Source organism: Rutidosis leptorrhynchoides, unplaced genomic scaffold (assembly GCF_046630445.1).
Source record: "Rutidosis leptorrhynchoides isolate AG116_Rl617_1_P2 unplaced genomic scaffold, CSIRO_AGI_Rlap_v1 contig453, whole genome shotgun sequence".
NCBI classification, from domain to species: domain Eukaryota; kingdom Viridiplantae; phylum Streptophyta; class Magnoliopsida; order Asterales; family Asteraceae; genus Rutidosis; species Rutidosis leptorrhynchoides.
The window spans coordinates 33,232-48,751 of NW_027266686.1; the positions used below are offsets into that span (position 1 = coordinate 33,232).

The 15,520-nt window shown below is 34.7% G+C and overlaps 1 protein-coding gene across 1 annotated transcript; it reads right to left on the reverse strand.

Moving 5' to 3' along the window:
* Positions 1-916: 916 nt before the first annotated feature.
* Positions 917-1,347, reverse strand: LOC139883797 (uncharacterized). Its single transcript, XM_071867926.1, has 2 exons — positions 1,246-1,347; positions 917-1,141 (listed from the first exon to the last, which is right to left on the reverse strand). The coding sequence occupies exons 1-2, from the start codon at positions 1,345-1,347 to the stop codon at positions 917-919; spliced, it is 327 nt and encodes a 108-aa protein (XP_071724027.1).
* Positions 1,348-15,520: the final 14,173 nt, after the last annotated feature.

A 15,520-nucleotide genomic window follows, 5' to 3' on the forward strand; every position in this document is an offset into this window, starting at 1 on the left:
TGACAAATTACATACAGAAATTTCTATTGCTATAAGGATATAAATACTCTCTTAATAAAAATACATGACTATTATGACAACCTTAATAAGAGCCGCCAGCCGCCCTAATTTTTCATCATACTTTTGGTCTCTTTCCCTCCTTATATATAATCTCTCCATCCCAAAATAAATACAAATTTTTCAATACAAATTATATATAAAAATTTACATTTATTTTAAGACGGAAGTAGTATAATATATCATTGATAATCAGCTCTTAGATCCATAACCTAATCATATGAAAAATATGAAATATCAAATTGTATAAAGCTACCTAACAAATCTCTTCCTAAATTCTTGTTGACAGTTCTTAACTCTTGAACAATATTAAATTCTCTATAGCTAGTTACAAGTCATGGGATATCTCGAAATAGATAAAATAAAATTGAAAAGTATGAATTTTTTTTATGCGTTCCATCATTCCAAATTGAATCAACGATTTATTAGGAATAAATCACATCTTTCATCTTAATTCCTTATTCTTATTCATTTTATATTTTTCTGCAATCATAATATTTTGCAACCGGATCATAATTTATGGAAAAAGTTGAAAGGGCATTTGGTATGACTTTTTATGAACTACTTTTTTACTATGTAGAAAAGTACTTTTTAATAATAAAGTAATTTGGTGTTTGATACATATAATAAGAATTATTTTTATCTAAAATTATGTTTGGTAAAATTACTTTTCAAAATTCACTTTATATAAATTCACTTATTAATTTAAATAAGTAATCAAACACACATATTACTTTAATACACAATAAAAGTAAAAAAAAAATACACCAAACGCACCGGTATGCTTCATTAAGAAAATGATACTATATCTTCATTAAGAAAAGGGTCCTGGAACCTTGACACTATTTTTCTTTTTAGATCATATCTCCATGCTATCTCCAACTTGGCCTAATATAGGACTGACGGCAGCGAAGGATCTTTCGATTGGAGAAGGCTGGATTTGTGAATCACTCCTCGGCTTGAAAACGCAGCTATCGGAATCAGAATCAACCTTCCTCCTAATTCCACGGACTGCCTGATCCTCAATGGGAAGATTTGTCCACTGACTCGGCAAAGAGAAGAATGATTTGTCACACAGAATCCTCTGGTCACAGTTCTTATCGCAGATATGAGTTATTCAGGTTAGCTTGCATCGGTGCATGTGCCGAGAATTTGCTCATTCGAACACTTGAAATCACATTTGTGAACCGGAATTGCACCGTCACGGCCTAAAATTGTCAACATGTATATCATATTGACAACAGCTGTAGGAGTAGTAGAAATCTCCATTGATTTTCCATCAATATGCATTGAATTTGATCAAAAACAAAGCTGTAAAAAAAAGAAAAAATATCTAATAAAAGTATTTATTACTATACTTCCGTCTCACAATACATCATATTTTGATCAATGTGGCATGATATAACTAATCAAATGTATTAAAAATATTTTTGTCTCTATTCAAACAGATGTCCCGTCATTTCTAAACGACATCTATTTTTAGACGGAGAGAATAATTTTAAGTCATATGATTTTTATTTTTTTCCTTTTTCATTACTGAAATCAATGTTAATTAGTACCGGTACCTAACTCTTTCCTTTTCCTACATTTTGTAAGAATCTTTTTGGCATTGCCGCATTTTCTTATAATAGTACGTAGTGGTAAATAAAAACTATATATTACTTCTAAAAAAGAGATGTATTATTTAATCATATAAATTTACAATTTTTTTTTAATTAAAAGTTGTAATTTCATAGATATTTTGATAAAAAAGTATAAGAGGTTACAACTCGATACAAGTTAGAGCTAAGCCTAAACAAAGATAATAATATACAATGAAGTTGTCGTGTAAAAATAAAAACATTGACGATCCACAGCTCCATAGAAGTCGAATCTTTGAAAGGGAAAGTTGCGTCCAAAGGAGGTAACTCCCATGCGATACGAGAAAACCCAAATCGAATGGGAGACAACCAACAAGTGGACCAACACTAATCTGCAAATTAAAATTAACCATAATGCTAAACAGTCCATAATATCTAACTAGAGAAATAATGACAGAAAACCACTTAAATCCTATACCAAGGACACAATTGTCGTCATCTGAGGAGCGGGTTAAATCTGTCAATACACAGAGATATACTAGACTGAGCAAAATAAATAACATAAACCAAAGGCAAAACACCTCACGGCCTACAAACAACCTGATTGACCGAAACTCAACCACCAGTTGTCGGAAAAATTAAGGGATCGGCCTAAATAGACTTCCCGTTTGTACAAAAGACCAAAAGGAGATGATATAGCCCCTAATTTTCGGCTGTCGCCCAAACACCACCAACCACCATACCAGAACCGACCACGCACGTTGAAAATAGGGAAAGACATCGAACATGGCAGGGAATAGACTTTACTGATATCTCTGGTTCGTACAAAGAGTTCGGAGAAAACCCAACACCAAACCCCGCTGGAAGCCGCCCAATCGCCGGATCTACAGTCGAAATTCCTCGGAGAGGAGGTAAGGAAAAGGCACATGAGACCTAGAGGGTGAGGATTCAATGTAAAATGAGTAGAAGTTGCCAACAGCCAGCCGAAATAACTTAATATTGTTGATTGGAAGAGAAGAGAAGAAGGGGCGGGAAGGGTGTGCGGCAGGTTAGTAGGGTTTTTTGTGAGTTGAGAGAGTTTTAGGGGAGAGAAAGAAACTTCTCTAATTATTATTAAATTTACTATTATTAATTTATAAAAATATAGTTTATTTGTCTCAAATTCAGGGACGATTAATATTTTAAATGCAATAGATTTTGCAATCTTACTATAGAAAATGTATATTGTTGAGCTACTACCATTGCAAAGGGTTTCAAATATGCCCTCCTACGAAGGAAAGATGCTTGTCCTCAAGCATAAACAACGAAATTAGGGATTGCGTGACGATATTGGGGATTTTCGGCGCCACCGCTCAAATTTTTAGCTAGGTTTATCATCGATGGAAAAAGCGGAGACTTTCTAAGCCCCGATGAGGAGAAGAGTGGAAAAGTGTGATCTTTGTCGAAGGGGCTGGAGAATACGATGAACTGAGCTCCGGCTTTCCATTTGGCCAAACTGAGAAATTCGGCGATGGGATGAGCTCGAGTAGTGACGATTTCTTTGCCAGCAGACGATACTTGGACGAATCGATACGATCTGGTTCTGCATCCCACCAAGATGAAGTAAAGATCTTCTCTTTCTCCTCTTTCTTACTACCATTTGATTGGTACTGAGTATTTGTTAATTCAATCCAAAAAAGGGATTGATAACCAAGTTCCAAGCGTCCTTTTTGGTAGATGATTTCGTAACTTAACCTCAGCAAAATAATCAACCATTTCGTTTGTATCTGAACTTATGCTCTTGGTTGTAACATGGGAATGAAATTTGCAACGATGGAGGTCTCCTCGTCCTCAGTGGCATTTGTCAGACTGTATTCATCCTACAGAATGAGCCACTCTCTGTTTGGTACCTTATTTCTCTTAGCATTCTTTCCTTCTGTGTAATTTTGGGTAGATGAATTATTAGGACCATGTGGCTGAGAGACTTGTAACACTAACTTGATTTTGCTTCCGATAGTCATCATTATCATTGCCTTTTCAATTTGCCAGTAGAGTGTTAAGAAAACCCAGCTCTTGATCTTGCAAACATTCACTGCTTCTTTCTTTTCTGTCATTAGAGTTTCACTAACCCGTGTTACCAGCATGCCACACTTAGGATTCTTAACTATCTTTCCCTTGCCCCATATCACTCTTTGTAGTTTCTCTGGTGTAGTATATAAGAGCAGAATCAACACATTCCCTTGATTAGCCAACTTAAGAGTCCACAAAACCACCCATATCCTAGAATCACTCTTTCATTCTCTCAAAACACTTGCCCTCAAGTGTCGATAAGATGCAATGACTCTAGGCAATTAATAGCTACTGAAAAATCATCATAGTAATTTCATGTACAACACATTTTTCATTTCACAACACATATTCCATTTAACTCCAGGATCCCAATTCTTTATGGCTCTCCAATCATCGCTATTGGTTTTGAACACCAATGATTCATTCCATTCCATTAAAACTACAACCAGTAATTTTAGTATGCCATTATAACAAAAATGATAGATTATTCTTTCATTTTAGCTTTAACAGATTTAAGCCTCGAAAATCTTACATTATAGGCAATCATTTCCTTTCCATTACCTCCTGAACCAACGTCTACTTCATCCCCACAAAACAACACCATAGTAGTATGCATATAGTCATTTAGCATTTCTTCATTGCAACTAATGTTACTCATATAAATATAATCAGGCAATTTGTACAAGTCGGGATCCCACGCAATTTCTTTAGCAGCCATTACATTTAGTAAAGTCAGCGATTTACCTTTAAGCTTTTCCGTTACTTTATTTCTTGGATGCGACTCTTTTTGCATCAATTCAATCGAAGCCTTAGGTTCTTGAAAGTATGGACTAATCGGTAGCATAGGAAGTTCATCAACAACCAGATCTTTCACCACACTAAGCTCACACCCTTCATTCACTAGAACATAGTCTCGGTTCATCCCTTTCCATGAAGTAGGATCTATGTCAATCATTTTATCGAACATTGTATCTTCATTTACTTCATCAAGTGGTTCTATTTTGCTCTTCTCTAGATCCCATCCTTGATCAGCATATTTTTCATTTGCATCTACTAGATTAGAGTTTATGAAATCATAACAAGCAATTAGATCTTCAGTGCTTGAGTTAATCTCCACTTGATTGTAACCTGCTATGTTTGGCAAATGAATCATGACTTCCAACACCTGTTCAATCTTGTTTGCCACTGGAATGCATAGATTTGAGTATTGCTTCATTGGTGTTGATGCAAGAATTGCTAGTTGAGTGCTCAAATGCTCGGGAAGTAGATTTGTAGCTAGATCACACGCTGATGGAGGACCAAGGGGATCTGACGAGCTCAAATCAGTCGCAGCACTAACTGGCTGCTCGATTTCAGCTCAGATCGTTGGTGAAGCAATAGATCTGTCGAAACTGGCCTGATTCATGCTCATCTTTTGTTGTATTAACAAGGTAAGCTGAGTAAAAAATGCTAGCATAATTGCTTGAGCTGATTCAATCATTTTTTTTGATTTTTTCACCATATTCTTCAAACTCTCTAGCACACTCTCGAATGCTTTCATCCATCTTCTTACTCTTTTTGTTTTTTAGATAAAGTGCAGCAGAATTACTCTGATACTAATTGTCACAAACGTGACCGTAACATGAGTGATCGAAGAAGACTGAAGATTAGAGAAAGAGGGGAAGGATTGAGAGAGGAGAGGAATATAGTAGAAGGAAATGTTGTTTGTATTATATTTGTTAACTATTACAAACAGAGTAATTGTTTATATAGATTAATAATGGGTTAAGCCCAAATGTAGCACTAATGGGCCAAAAGTCTTATAATGAATAAACTCAAAAAAGTCATTATTGTGACAATTGTTTATGTTGTATTAAAATGTATTTAATAGATACATAAAACTAACACACAATTGAAGTGGTGGACTCAAAATCTAAATACATATATATATATTCTATTTTTGTTATAATTTTTTTTGAATATTTAAATTATATTGACAATACTTAGCTGTTCCGTTAGTGACTTTTTCGGTCAAAATATGATACATATGATATAATAATTATTATTATTATACCTTAAAAAGGAAAAATGAATACTTAAATGGTGAGTTTTAATTGGAGGAGCATGCAAGGGGGAGCATCCAAGTATTTTCCAAATTATAAATCTTGCTCCTTATAAAATCTTTAGATTAAACTAATATAATAGAGACAACATTGACAAATTACATACATTTAAAGATTCCTATTGCTATCAAAGGTGTAAATACTCCATTAATGAAATTCCAAGACTATCAATCCAACCCTAGTAGCCGTCCTAATTTTTCTTCACACTCACTTTCTCTCTCTAAGTTATGTCATCTATAAATCAAGTCTTGAATCCATAGCCTAAAGCCACCAGACAAATATTCTCTCCCCAAATTATGGGTGAGCATTCTTGAATATTAAAAATTAAAAATCGCAGTTAGCTACAAGTCATGGGATATATCGAAAGAGATGAAAATATGAGTTGTGTTTCATGCATTACATCATTTCAAATCAAATTGACAATTTACCAGATATGAATAATAAATCACATGTTTCATCTCAATTCAGTATTATTTTTCATTTAATTTTATACCTTCAATGCTTACCACATGCAATTAATTTTTGTAATGAAAATAATTTGATTGATTTTTGTTTGAAGAATTTGTTCCGGGGATCATGGTTAGGTGATTCAAAGCAGAGAACTTCAAGGTCTAGTCTCCTCCGGATAATTGAGTGGTGAGGGAGTCACTACAAAAAAAGGGGAAGAAAAGGGCGACAAAAAAAGGGTTTAAGGGCGCTTTGCAAACTCCTTTAAGGGTTTTTAGGGCGGTTTAATAACCGCCGTATAATATCGTAACCTTAAGGAAAAAAGGCGGTTTATAAAAAGCGCCATTATTTTTAACGGCGCTTTAAAAAAAAGCTGCCCTTATATTTATATGGCGGTTAATATACACTGCCTTAGTTATTTTAAGGCAGTTTTAAAACGCTCTAATATTTTTACTTCAATATGTGTCGTTCGTTTCATTTGCATTGCACAGAATAACCAATTATTTCCCATTTCTGACATACATCAGATTTTCCAGAACCACTAATCTATTCTAGTTACCCAAATCCTTTGTCCATTCAAATATTTCAAAAGGAATAAAAGCCAAACAAATTGATCCACATTGATTCATTAAGAAAACAAAAAATGGAATAAGGACTTCATTAATTAACAAAACACATTATATCATCCATCATTCTCAGTATTCTAAAATCTAAACAAGTACAAAGTCTACACACAAGTACATGAAAAACCAGAAGGATTTTCTAGCCGAACAACCCTACTGCAAAACAAGATAAAAAAAAATAAGTTAAGATGAACTATCCTTCAATGTATTGACCTAAGCGTTGTTACTTTCGTCAAGTGAAACTCTTCTATCAGATTTTGTTGAGTATGAAGAAATGGGGACCCTTCTTGAGATCTTTGTTGAGTAGGAAGAAATGGAGACCTTTCTTGAGCTGGAACATTCATAAATTCTGAAACCAATTCAAACAAGGACGAATTAAGAAGCAAAAAAGCCACAAATATGATAGTATATAATTTTTTGCATATTTTTATCTTAATTAAAAAAATACTTTACACTCATGTGTTGTATGAGATAATACTCTCTTGAGACAATCCTTCATGTTTAGTTTCATATAGAACTTCTTCTCTGAAAACTAATGTGGCATGAGATACTATATTAACATCAAACCTCAATTTTAGTATTCAGTAACTTAAAAAATAAACAACTTATGATAAAATTTCATAAGTTAATGTATATGGGGAGGGAAGATCGACGAACCTGGTTGGGAGACAAAATTGTTCAGGTTGTTACTCGAATGAAATTACAACAGCACCAAAACCTTACGATTGAAACTAAGGGGTTAATTAGCAGAATTCCAAATAGTAACCCATGCCGATAATATAGATAGAAAAACATAAATAGGCAAAACCATAATGTGTAACATATCAATACTTGACAAAAAAATAAAGAGTCTGGATATTCTTATGAAGATCCTTGATCACATAATCAGAAAATGATTTCTTTAAGAAAAAATTAATATAAGAATCATGATCAAAACTAAATTCAGTTACATAGATCTTGACTAAATTTGAGCATATGATCATGTGTTGGTTCGAAACAATATCTCAAAGAAAGGTACTGTAATCATCCAATATGTAAAAAGCTTGATTCGTACCTCTATTCTCATATCTGCTTCTATTGCATTTTGCATACCAAACAGTTGCCCTGTTTTTCCAAACAAATAGATAATGAAAAACCATTCTCTCTTAGATTATTAATAATAAAGCTGTAATGAATGATCAAGCAAAAAGTTAACCTCCATTGACAAGAACAACCAACCTGGAATTGAATGTTGTAATATTTGATCATCTCCATTGAATGCGTAATTATTATTGGATTATTATTTAAGGAGGGGAAACTTAATTGCCAATAATTGTGTTGGTGGTCCTATATATGTTATTTCTATAAATCTGATTTGGTTCAATAAAAATCTCAGCTTTTGTTATCTAGACACAATAGGTTTCTATTCACCGGCAAGTTAATCAACACAGTTTGTGAATTTCATCCTAACCTGTATTGAACCAAATCAGCATCTAATCTTAAACTAATTCGACATAAGCTCATACTAACATTTTAACAAACACCTTTTACTCATAAACAAGTTTCAGTATTACAATGTCTTTTGAAATCCATTTCATAATCCAACAGCAACATTAATCACTTCTACACCTCGAATTGATCCTTAAATGATTCATTGCAAACCACAAAAGATATATTTCTCATTCTGCAAATGACTAAAATATCGATTAGGCAGAAGAACAATATGATGAAATATAAATCTTATACAAACAGGGGTATGCTTTAGTTTGTGGAAAAATAAATCGATTTGATGCAATTCGAACATCACTCTCCATCATCAGAAAGGAAAGAAAACCCATCGAAATGAGAGAGAAGAGTGATGCCAAGAAGATGATTCAATGGATTCAGAGATAATCAATGGAAGTAAAAGTCTCCATTGAAGTGAAAAAAATTAACCTCAGAAATAAAAGAAATCGATAGACTGACCTTGTAAGCACGATTAATTAGATGTCGAGTTCTGTTCTGGAATCAGCTAGTTTGAAGATCAAATCGCTATCTGGGGAAGTAATTTGGTGAGTTTTTTGTGTTTGGAAAACTGTGAGAGAGAGGGAGGCGATTAAATGTTTTTTATTTATGAAAAGTAATTTTATTATGCCCATTCCAATTCAATTCCCGCTCACTATAATTGTCAAAAAAAAATTAATTACAGGTATAAGGCGATTAAAAACTGCCCTATAAAGAACAGAAATAAGGCGGAAGAAATAAAAGGCACGTTAAAACACCTTAAGATAACAAATTATAAAGGTGTTTAAGTAAACCGCCTTAAAACCTAAATTAAACGCCCTTTTATGTCCAGTAAAGGGCAATTTCTTACATCGCCCTTTAAACCTGCCTTTTTTAACCATTTTTTTTTCTTTTAGTAAGTTTAAATTAAGTTTATATTATACATAAATATTCCAAAAGTTTAATCAATTTATCAAATCTTATTATGGACTCATGTTGATCTTCTGTTGTTACTAGTTTTCCTGGGAGAGCGTTGTAGGGCTTCTATTCTTGTCAATGATTTGAAAGCTCCGTTGAAGGATAAGTTGGAAGAACTCTTCAAAACTTCTCTGGTGTCATTTGTTGCGATGAGCGGGGGGATTTGCTGATTCTGCCCTTCTCCCAATTGCGAGCAGCCGACAACAGCCACCCGTTTGCGTGTGGAGCTTGTTATGGGGAGACGTGCATAAGGTGTCATGTGGAGTATCATCCTTACCTTTCGTGCGACAAGTATGTGAAATTCAAGGAGGATCCAGATGTGTTCCTGAAAGAGTGGTGCAAAGGGAAGGAACATGTGAAATGATGTCCGGTGTGTGGTTATACGATCGAAAAGAGTGAAGGCTATAACCATATCGAGCATATATGCGGGAAACATGTGTGCTGGATCTGTCTTGACAACTTTGGTTCTAGTGAAGATTGTTTATGGCCATTTGAGGGAGATACATGGCCATTTGTGAGTCATGAATGATTGTTACTCTCTTTAACTTTATGTTGGGCAAGCTATAATTTCATTGTAGATATAAGTGCTAATTTGCATGCAAGTTCTCATCTATGGTACAATAAATTATTAGCCAACCACGACATGTAAATAAGTTAAGAATTATTAGCCAACCACGACATGGTCGAATGGTTAAGGCATCCGTCTCCTTCTTTAATGTTCCTTGAGGTTGAAGGTTCGAATATTGATCAGAATTCCCGTTTATAATTACAAGCCAAACACTTTTCATCCAAAAATTAAGTTTAATCAAAAACAGATCTTGGGATATATTCCACACAATAAAATTCTATTTATGAAGTTTTTATGGGCACAAAAGTAGAACTAATTATTCATGCTTTGTGTAAAGAGTCGGTCGAGAAACAAAGTGGGAGGCCAATGCCAAACTGCCATCAAACTTGCTTAAATATTATTGGTGTACAAGTTTACATTTTTTTCCTACAAATAATTGAATGAAAGTCAAACTAATTTCCAAACATTGTTGTATTTATGTATAGAAATCAAATGGGACTGATCTTAAAAATAATCTCTTTCTAATTTTGATAGAGATATTATATACTCCCTCCGTCTGCTAATACATGCTTTTTTAATTTTTCTAGATAGATTCAAAAAAGATGTACATATTCATTAATATTGACTAAATTTATCTGTTTTTAAATGAATGAAGAAAAGCTAAAAAAGCATGAATTAGCATACGGAGGGAATATATAATAACAATAATACACTCCTGCTTTGGTTGGATTTGTGGATTGGAACTCGTACTTTGAAGGAGGAATTCAAATCTTTGTTTGATGTTTCTATTAATCAGTATGCAAAGATCTCTTTAATGGGTTTTTGGGACGATTATGTTTGGGATTGGGATCTTCGTTGGCGTCGAAACCTTTTTAGATCTGAAGTGGGAGCTCTTTTGAAATTATTAGTCTTTGTTGATGGGGTGGCATTACATCAGCATAGAAAGGATGAATATTCAAAAAAAAAGATGGGGAGGCTCGATGGAATCTTACTTAACGAAATTGAAAACTCACCTTATTTCTGATCTTGGCCATAATAATCATTCGGGCATTCTAGAAGTAGAATGGAAAGCTAAGATTCCGCCTGAGGTTCATGTTTTTTCTTTGGCAGGCTGTTCAAGAGAGATTGCCAATGAGGAATAAATTAATTCAGCTGAATATTATCTCTGCCGAAGATATGCTTTGCCCTTTTTCTTTCGAATTTTGGTGAATTAGTCCACCATTTGTTTTTGCATTGCCGGTTCTCTTGAAAGGTTTGGTCAACAATTCTAAATTGGAGGGGAGTCTCAATTTGTGTGCCTCAAACCTTTGCTGATTTTTTGATCCAGTGGCAGGTGACTGATTTGGGTAAAGCGTATAAAGATTTCATGTTAACTTTATGCCGTGAACGAAACTTGATGGTTTTTGAGGATGTAAATCCTAGATGGGACGATATGATCCTTGTTATCATGCATTGGGGCTTGTGATTGTACAAAGGGGCCAACAAAGACTTCACTTACACAGGTCAAAATTTAATAGCTTCTCCGACTTATATACAACTATGGTCAAATAAGAGGAAGCGAAGATGAAGATCTTCACTTTGGGCCGTTTATTCTTTTATGTTTAATTTCTTTGCCTACGAATTAATTTTTATTCGACTTTGGGTGCTTGTTCCAGTCATTTTTCACTATAAATAACTTTTGTACTTCACCTTACTAATACAGTCACGAAGGATGTTTATCGAAAATACCAACGATTTTGTCCTAGTATAGAGGGATGGGTGAGTTTCATCCGAAAATTATCGATAAATTGGCATAATTTTGCTCAGCCATTTTAATTTAATAAAATTGTCCCCCTACTTTATATATATATATATAAAAAAGGAGTGATTGCTCCATTAGATACTGTTGTAATTTTTTCTTTGGTTTTTTAGTTTTATGTTTCAAAGGCCAAAAGTGATCTTTTTTTTTTGACGATGGTGGTGATATGATGGTGAAGAAGTTGTTTGTGACATTTATGCAAAAGGGTCACAAATAGTTAAAATATTTCTTTGAAAAATCATTTTCTTGGTGTGAGAATGCATTTCTAGCTATTCGGTAATAAAATTGCATCCTTTTAAATAATATATAATGAAATAACATCTGCATTGGAATACATCTTTAGAAAGATAATTAAGGGATAGAAATGTGCGCTAATTAGCATATGTTCGGGGTGGTGCTTTATTAATTTCATATTTTTAACCCTTATATAATTTTAGTTGTTAAATACATCCCTGTTTTGTTTTTTATTTTTCATTTTTACACACTTGATTTCTTCCAACAACTCAAATGCATTCCTAGCCACTGCCTCTACACTTTTAGTGCCGGAGGTTTCTCGGCGTTCCTCCAATTTACGACCATCGATCTCCAGTTCATTGATCATATAGCTATGAAGATTTCACCTCCATTGTGATTCAATTTCCGGCAGCCGGCCCGCCGCTAAAAGCGACTCATGTCCCATAGCCGCTCCTCGATCGGACCAATCAGGCTTATCACGATTTCTTAGGATTTTGTGCGAGTTTTCCATTGTCGGATAGAGATCGTAATTAATTTCAAAGAGCTCAAATTAGGTCAGGTGATAGCACTTTCAGAGGGAAAGTGATAATTAAATAAGCAAACTCGACATATATATTGTATCGGACCTTTATTCGCCCATAGAGAAAATACTTCTCTTGATTGCTTTAATTGGCTTGAAGGAAGCTTAACCAAAACACAACGGTTTGGTCCTCTGTTTCTATAGCAGAGGATCCTTCAATTGCCGTCAGCTTGAAGAAATCGTTGAAGGATTAGAGACAGGCGGAGTGAGATTCCTTCGGATAGTCAAAACACTACCATTTGACAACAAGAGAAAACAATTGGAAGCAGACAACACCAATTTCAATAGTAATTTGTCTTGCAAAGAGAAACTAAAAATAAAAAATGAAACAGGGGTACTAACCGAGTTAGAGAAGGAAGCAGTCAAATAGTGAACATGGTTTAATCAATAACTGGGGACATGTTTCACAGTTAAGATTATACATAGGCTAAAAAGATTAAATAAATTAACATAAAGGGTTGGAAATAAAGTTAGGCCAATACATTTTTGTGTGGTTAGCATTTGCATTCGTGCAAATAGCATCACCCCTCTGTTCGTAGAAACCTTTGATTTTTATTTTTAAAAATCTGTCTTGCTTTTGGTTTTCTTTTCAAACCACGTGTACATTCACCAATGAGCGTTGCTTCATAATAATTATATGTCAATGTTAAAAGTTCTTTTTTTTATTCTATGTTGAAAGTCTTGATCTGTCAAATAGGTCATATTTAATTTTTATGTTTTACTTAAAGTAAGTTATGTCTATGTTGTATTAAAATATGTTTAATTGCTACGTAAAACTAACACAGAAATTAAATGGTGGGAAAAAATCTTTATAAAAAAAATGATGATCGAAAGGCACTCTCTATATTCTCAGGGTTTTTATTTGTTTGGTTTATGATATACTAGCCTAGCTAAGCTAGTATAATTAACTAAGTTTCCGGTGATTGTTTGCTTTTTCTGCATTCGGATGGTTCGAAGTGGACATCTCTTGACGAAAAGACAGATCGCATCATCATTTGTCGGACAAAGTTGAAAACTATGGAGATGGAGGAGAAGGAGCCATGCATCATCAATGGCTTCTCCAGTTCAAATGGAAATGGCAGAAGCCATGGAAGCTCTTGGAATGGATCAAGCACGATGACAAGACTATCATGAAATCCAGACCACGTGCACCACTTCCTCTCGTTGATATGATCTCGTAAACAGAATTCAATAGCTTTTCTGAATTTTCAAATTCATTTTTTTTCGTGTTCGTTTAATTTTTTGCAGTATGTTAGTGTCAAGTATTTACAAGATTGTCCCATGGTATCGGAAGTGTTGGAAGTGTAAGGCTGTTGAAAGACGGTCTGTGATTATGACTGATTATAACAGGGAACGTGAACTAAGGGGAAGCGACGCAGTCTAAATGGAATGGTCATTGGTGGTTAGTGTTTTTATAGATTCTAGAAGGAACATAATAATTATTATGTCATTGATGTCTGGCTTCAGCATCTCTTAGTTGAATTGCAGGATCCTATTTCTTTAACTCTCTTTTTTGTAGTGTTACAACAATCATGCCACATTTTGCATTGCTAATCTGGTATTTCATGCTCGCACCAAACATATATATCGAAATTGACTACCATTACATGCATTCATGAGCGTGTATGGCTTGCAAGGAATTGGAAATTCACTTTGTCTCTTTTATTGATCGAACCACCCATATTTTCTTAACGCCATTATCTGCACCTCCCTTTCGATTATTAGCTTCCAAGCTCCGGTTTCATTTGTTACATGTTCGCTTTAGGGGGCAGGAAGAGATAATCCATATGAGAGTTCTACTCGGCAACATATATATTTCTAGGAAAATCTTTCGAGATTGAGGGGGCAGGGCCCTTGGGCAAGGGGTTGGCTTACGAAGAATAAGAAGAATCTTGTCGAGAGATGATCCTATTAACATCAAGAATAAAATCTTGATAGAGATCCTCAGAAATACCAATATCGAAGATTAAGCCCCAACTTGAACAGTGACAACCTCCTTGATATTAGCATTGCTTGAAACATTAACAAGGATTTAGCGACATCTAATCTTGATTTTCTTCAGTCTCAGCACTCATGCAAACAAATTCTCCAAAACGGCTTCCTATCCAAATAAAAAAATCACGGCACCAGATATGAAGCGGGACATGAGATAGACGAAACCAAGTAAAACGACCACTGGGAGTATCCCTAACTTTCCAGGGTCTCCAAACCGAAAAGACTTCATAAATCCACTAGTCAGGTCTCGGCCTCCCTTGAGAATTCTGATAAGGGCTGTTTTATACCTGAACCTGATATTCCTCCTGGAAATGTTATCGATCCCTTCTCTGTGTCAGGTGACCCTTCTCATTATGCATTGAATTTACCCGCCTCAACCTCAATTGGCCTACTACCAAATCCTACTAATGATTCCTCTTCTTTCGTTTCGGTAAACCTCTCGAGAACCCCAAATTCCGAACCCTTCCATGCTCTTATCTCTCTCTCATTTATCCTTGACCTAGCCTCCTTTCTTGCCTCAAAACCGTTGAAAGAGATTGTTTAGCTGAGCCTGCATTCCAACAATTCATTGAAGGTCTTGTTTGCTTGGAACAGAAGAAACTTCAAAAGAAGAAGAAGAGAGCATACTTGCAGATGAAGAAACCGAGCTCTCCCATGAACAAAATGATCAAGGTGGGAATCAAAGCCTTCTTGGAAGCATTTCTGAATGAGTTGAAGGTTTCTAAGGTGAAAGAAGCAAAGATAGAGTTGGGTGGAAACAATGCAAGAAAGGATTGGGACGATTCTGCACATCGTCAGAAGATCAAGATGACAGACCTTGGATTGATGAAATATTTCCTTGGCCTTGAGATAAAGCAAAGACAAGATGGATTTTTTGTTCACCAGAAGAAATATGCTCAAGACATGCTAAAGAAATTTCAAATGGAGAATTGCAATGTGATCTCTACACCAATAGAGGTTCAACTAAAATTGCAACCAACAAAGCTTGGTGAGAAATTTGATTATATACTCTATAGGAGCATTATAGGCTCTTTGATGTATCTGTGTG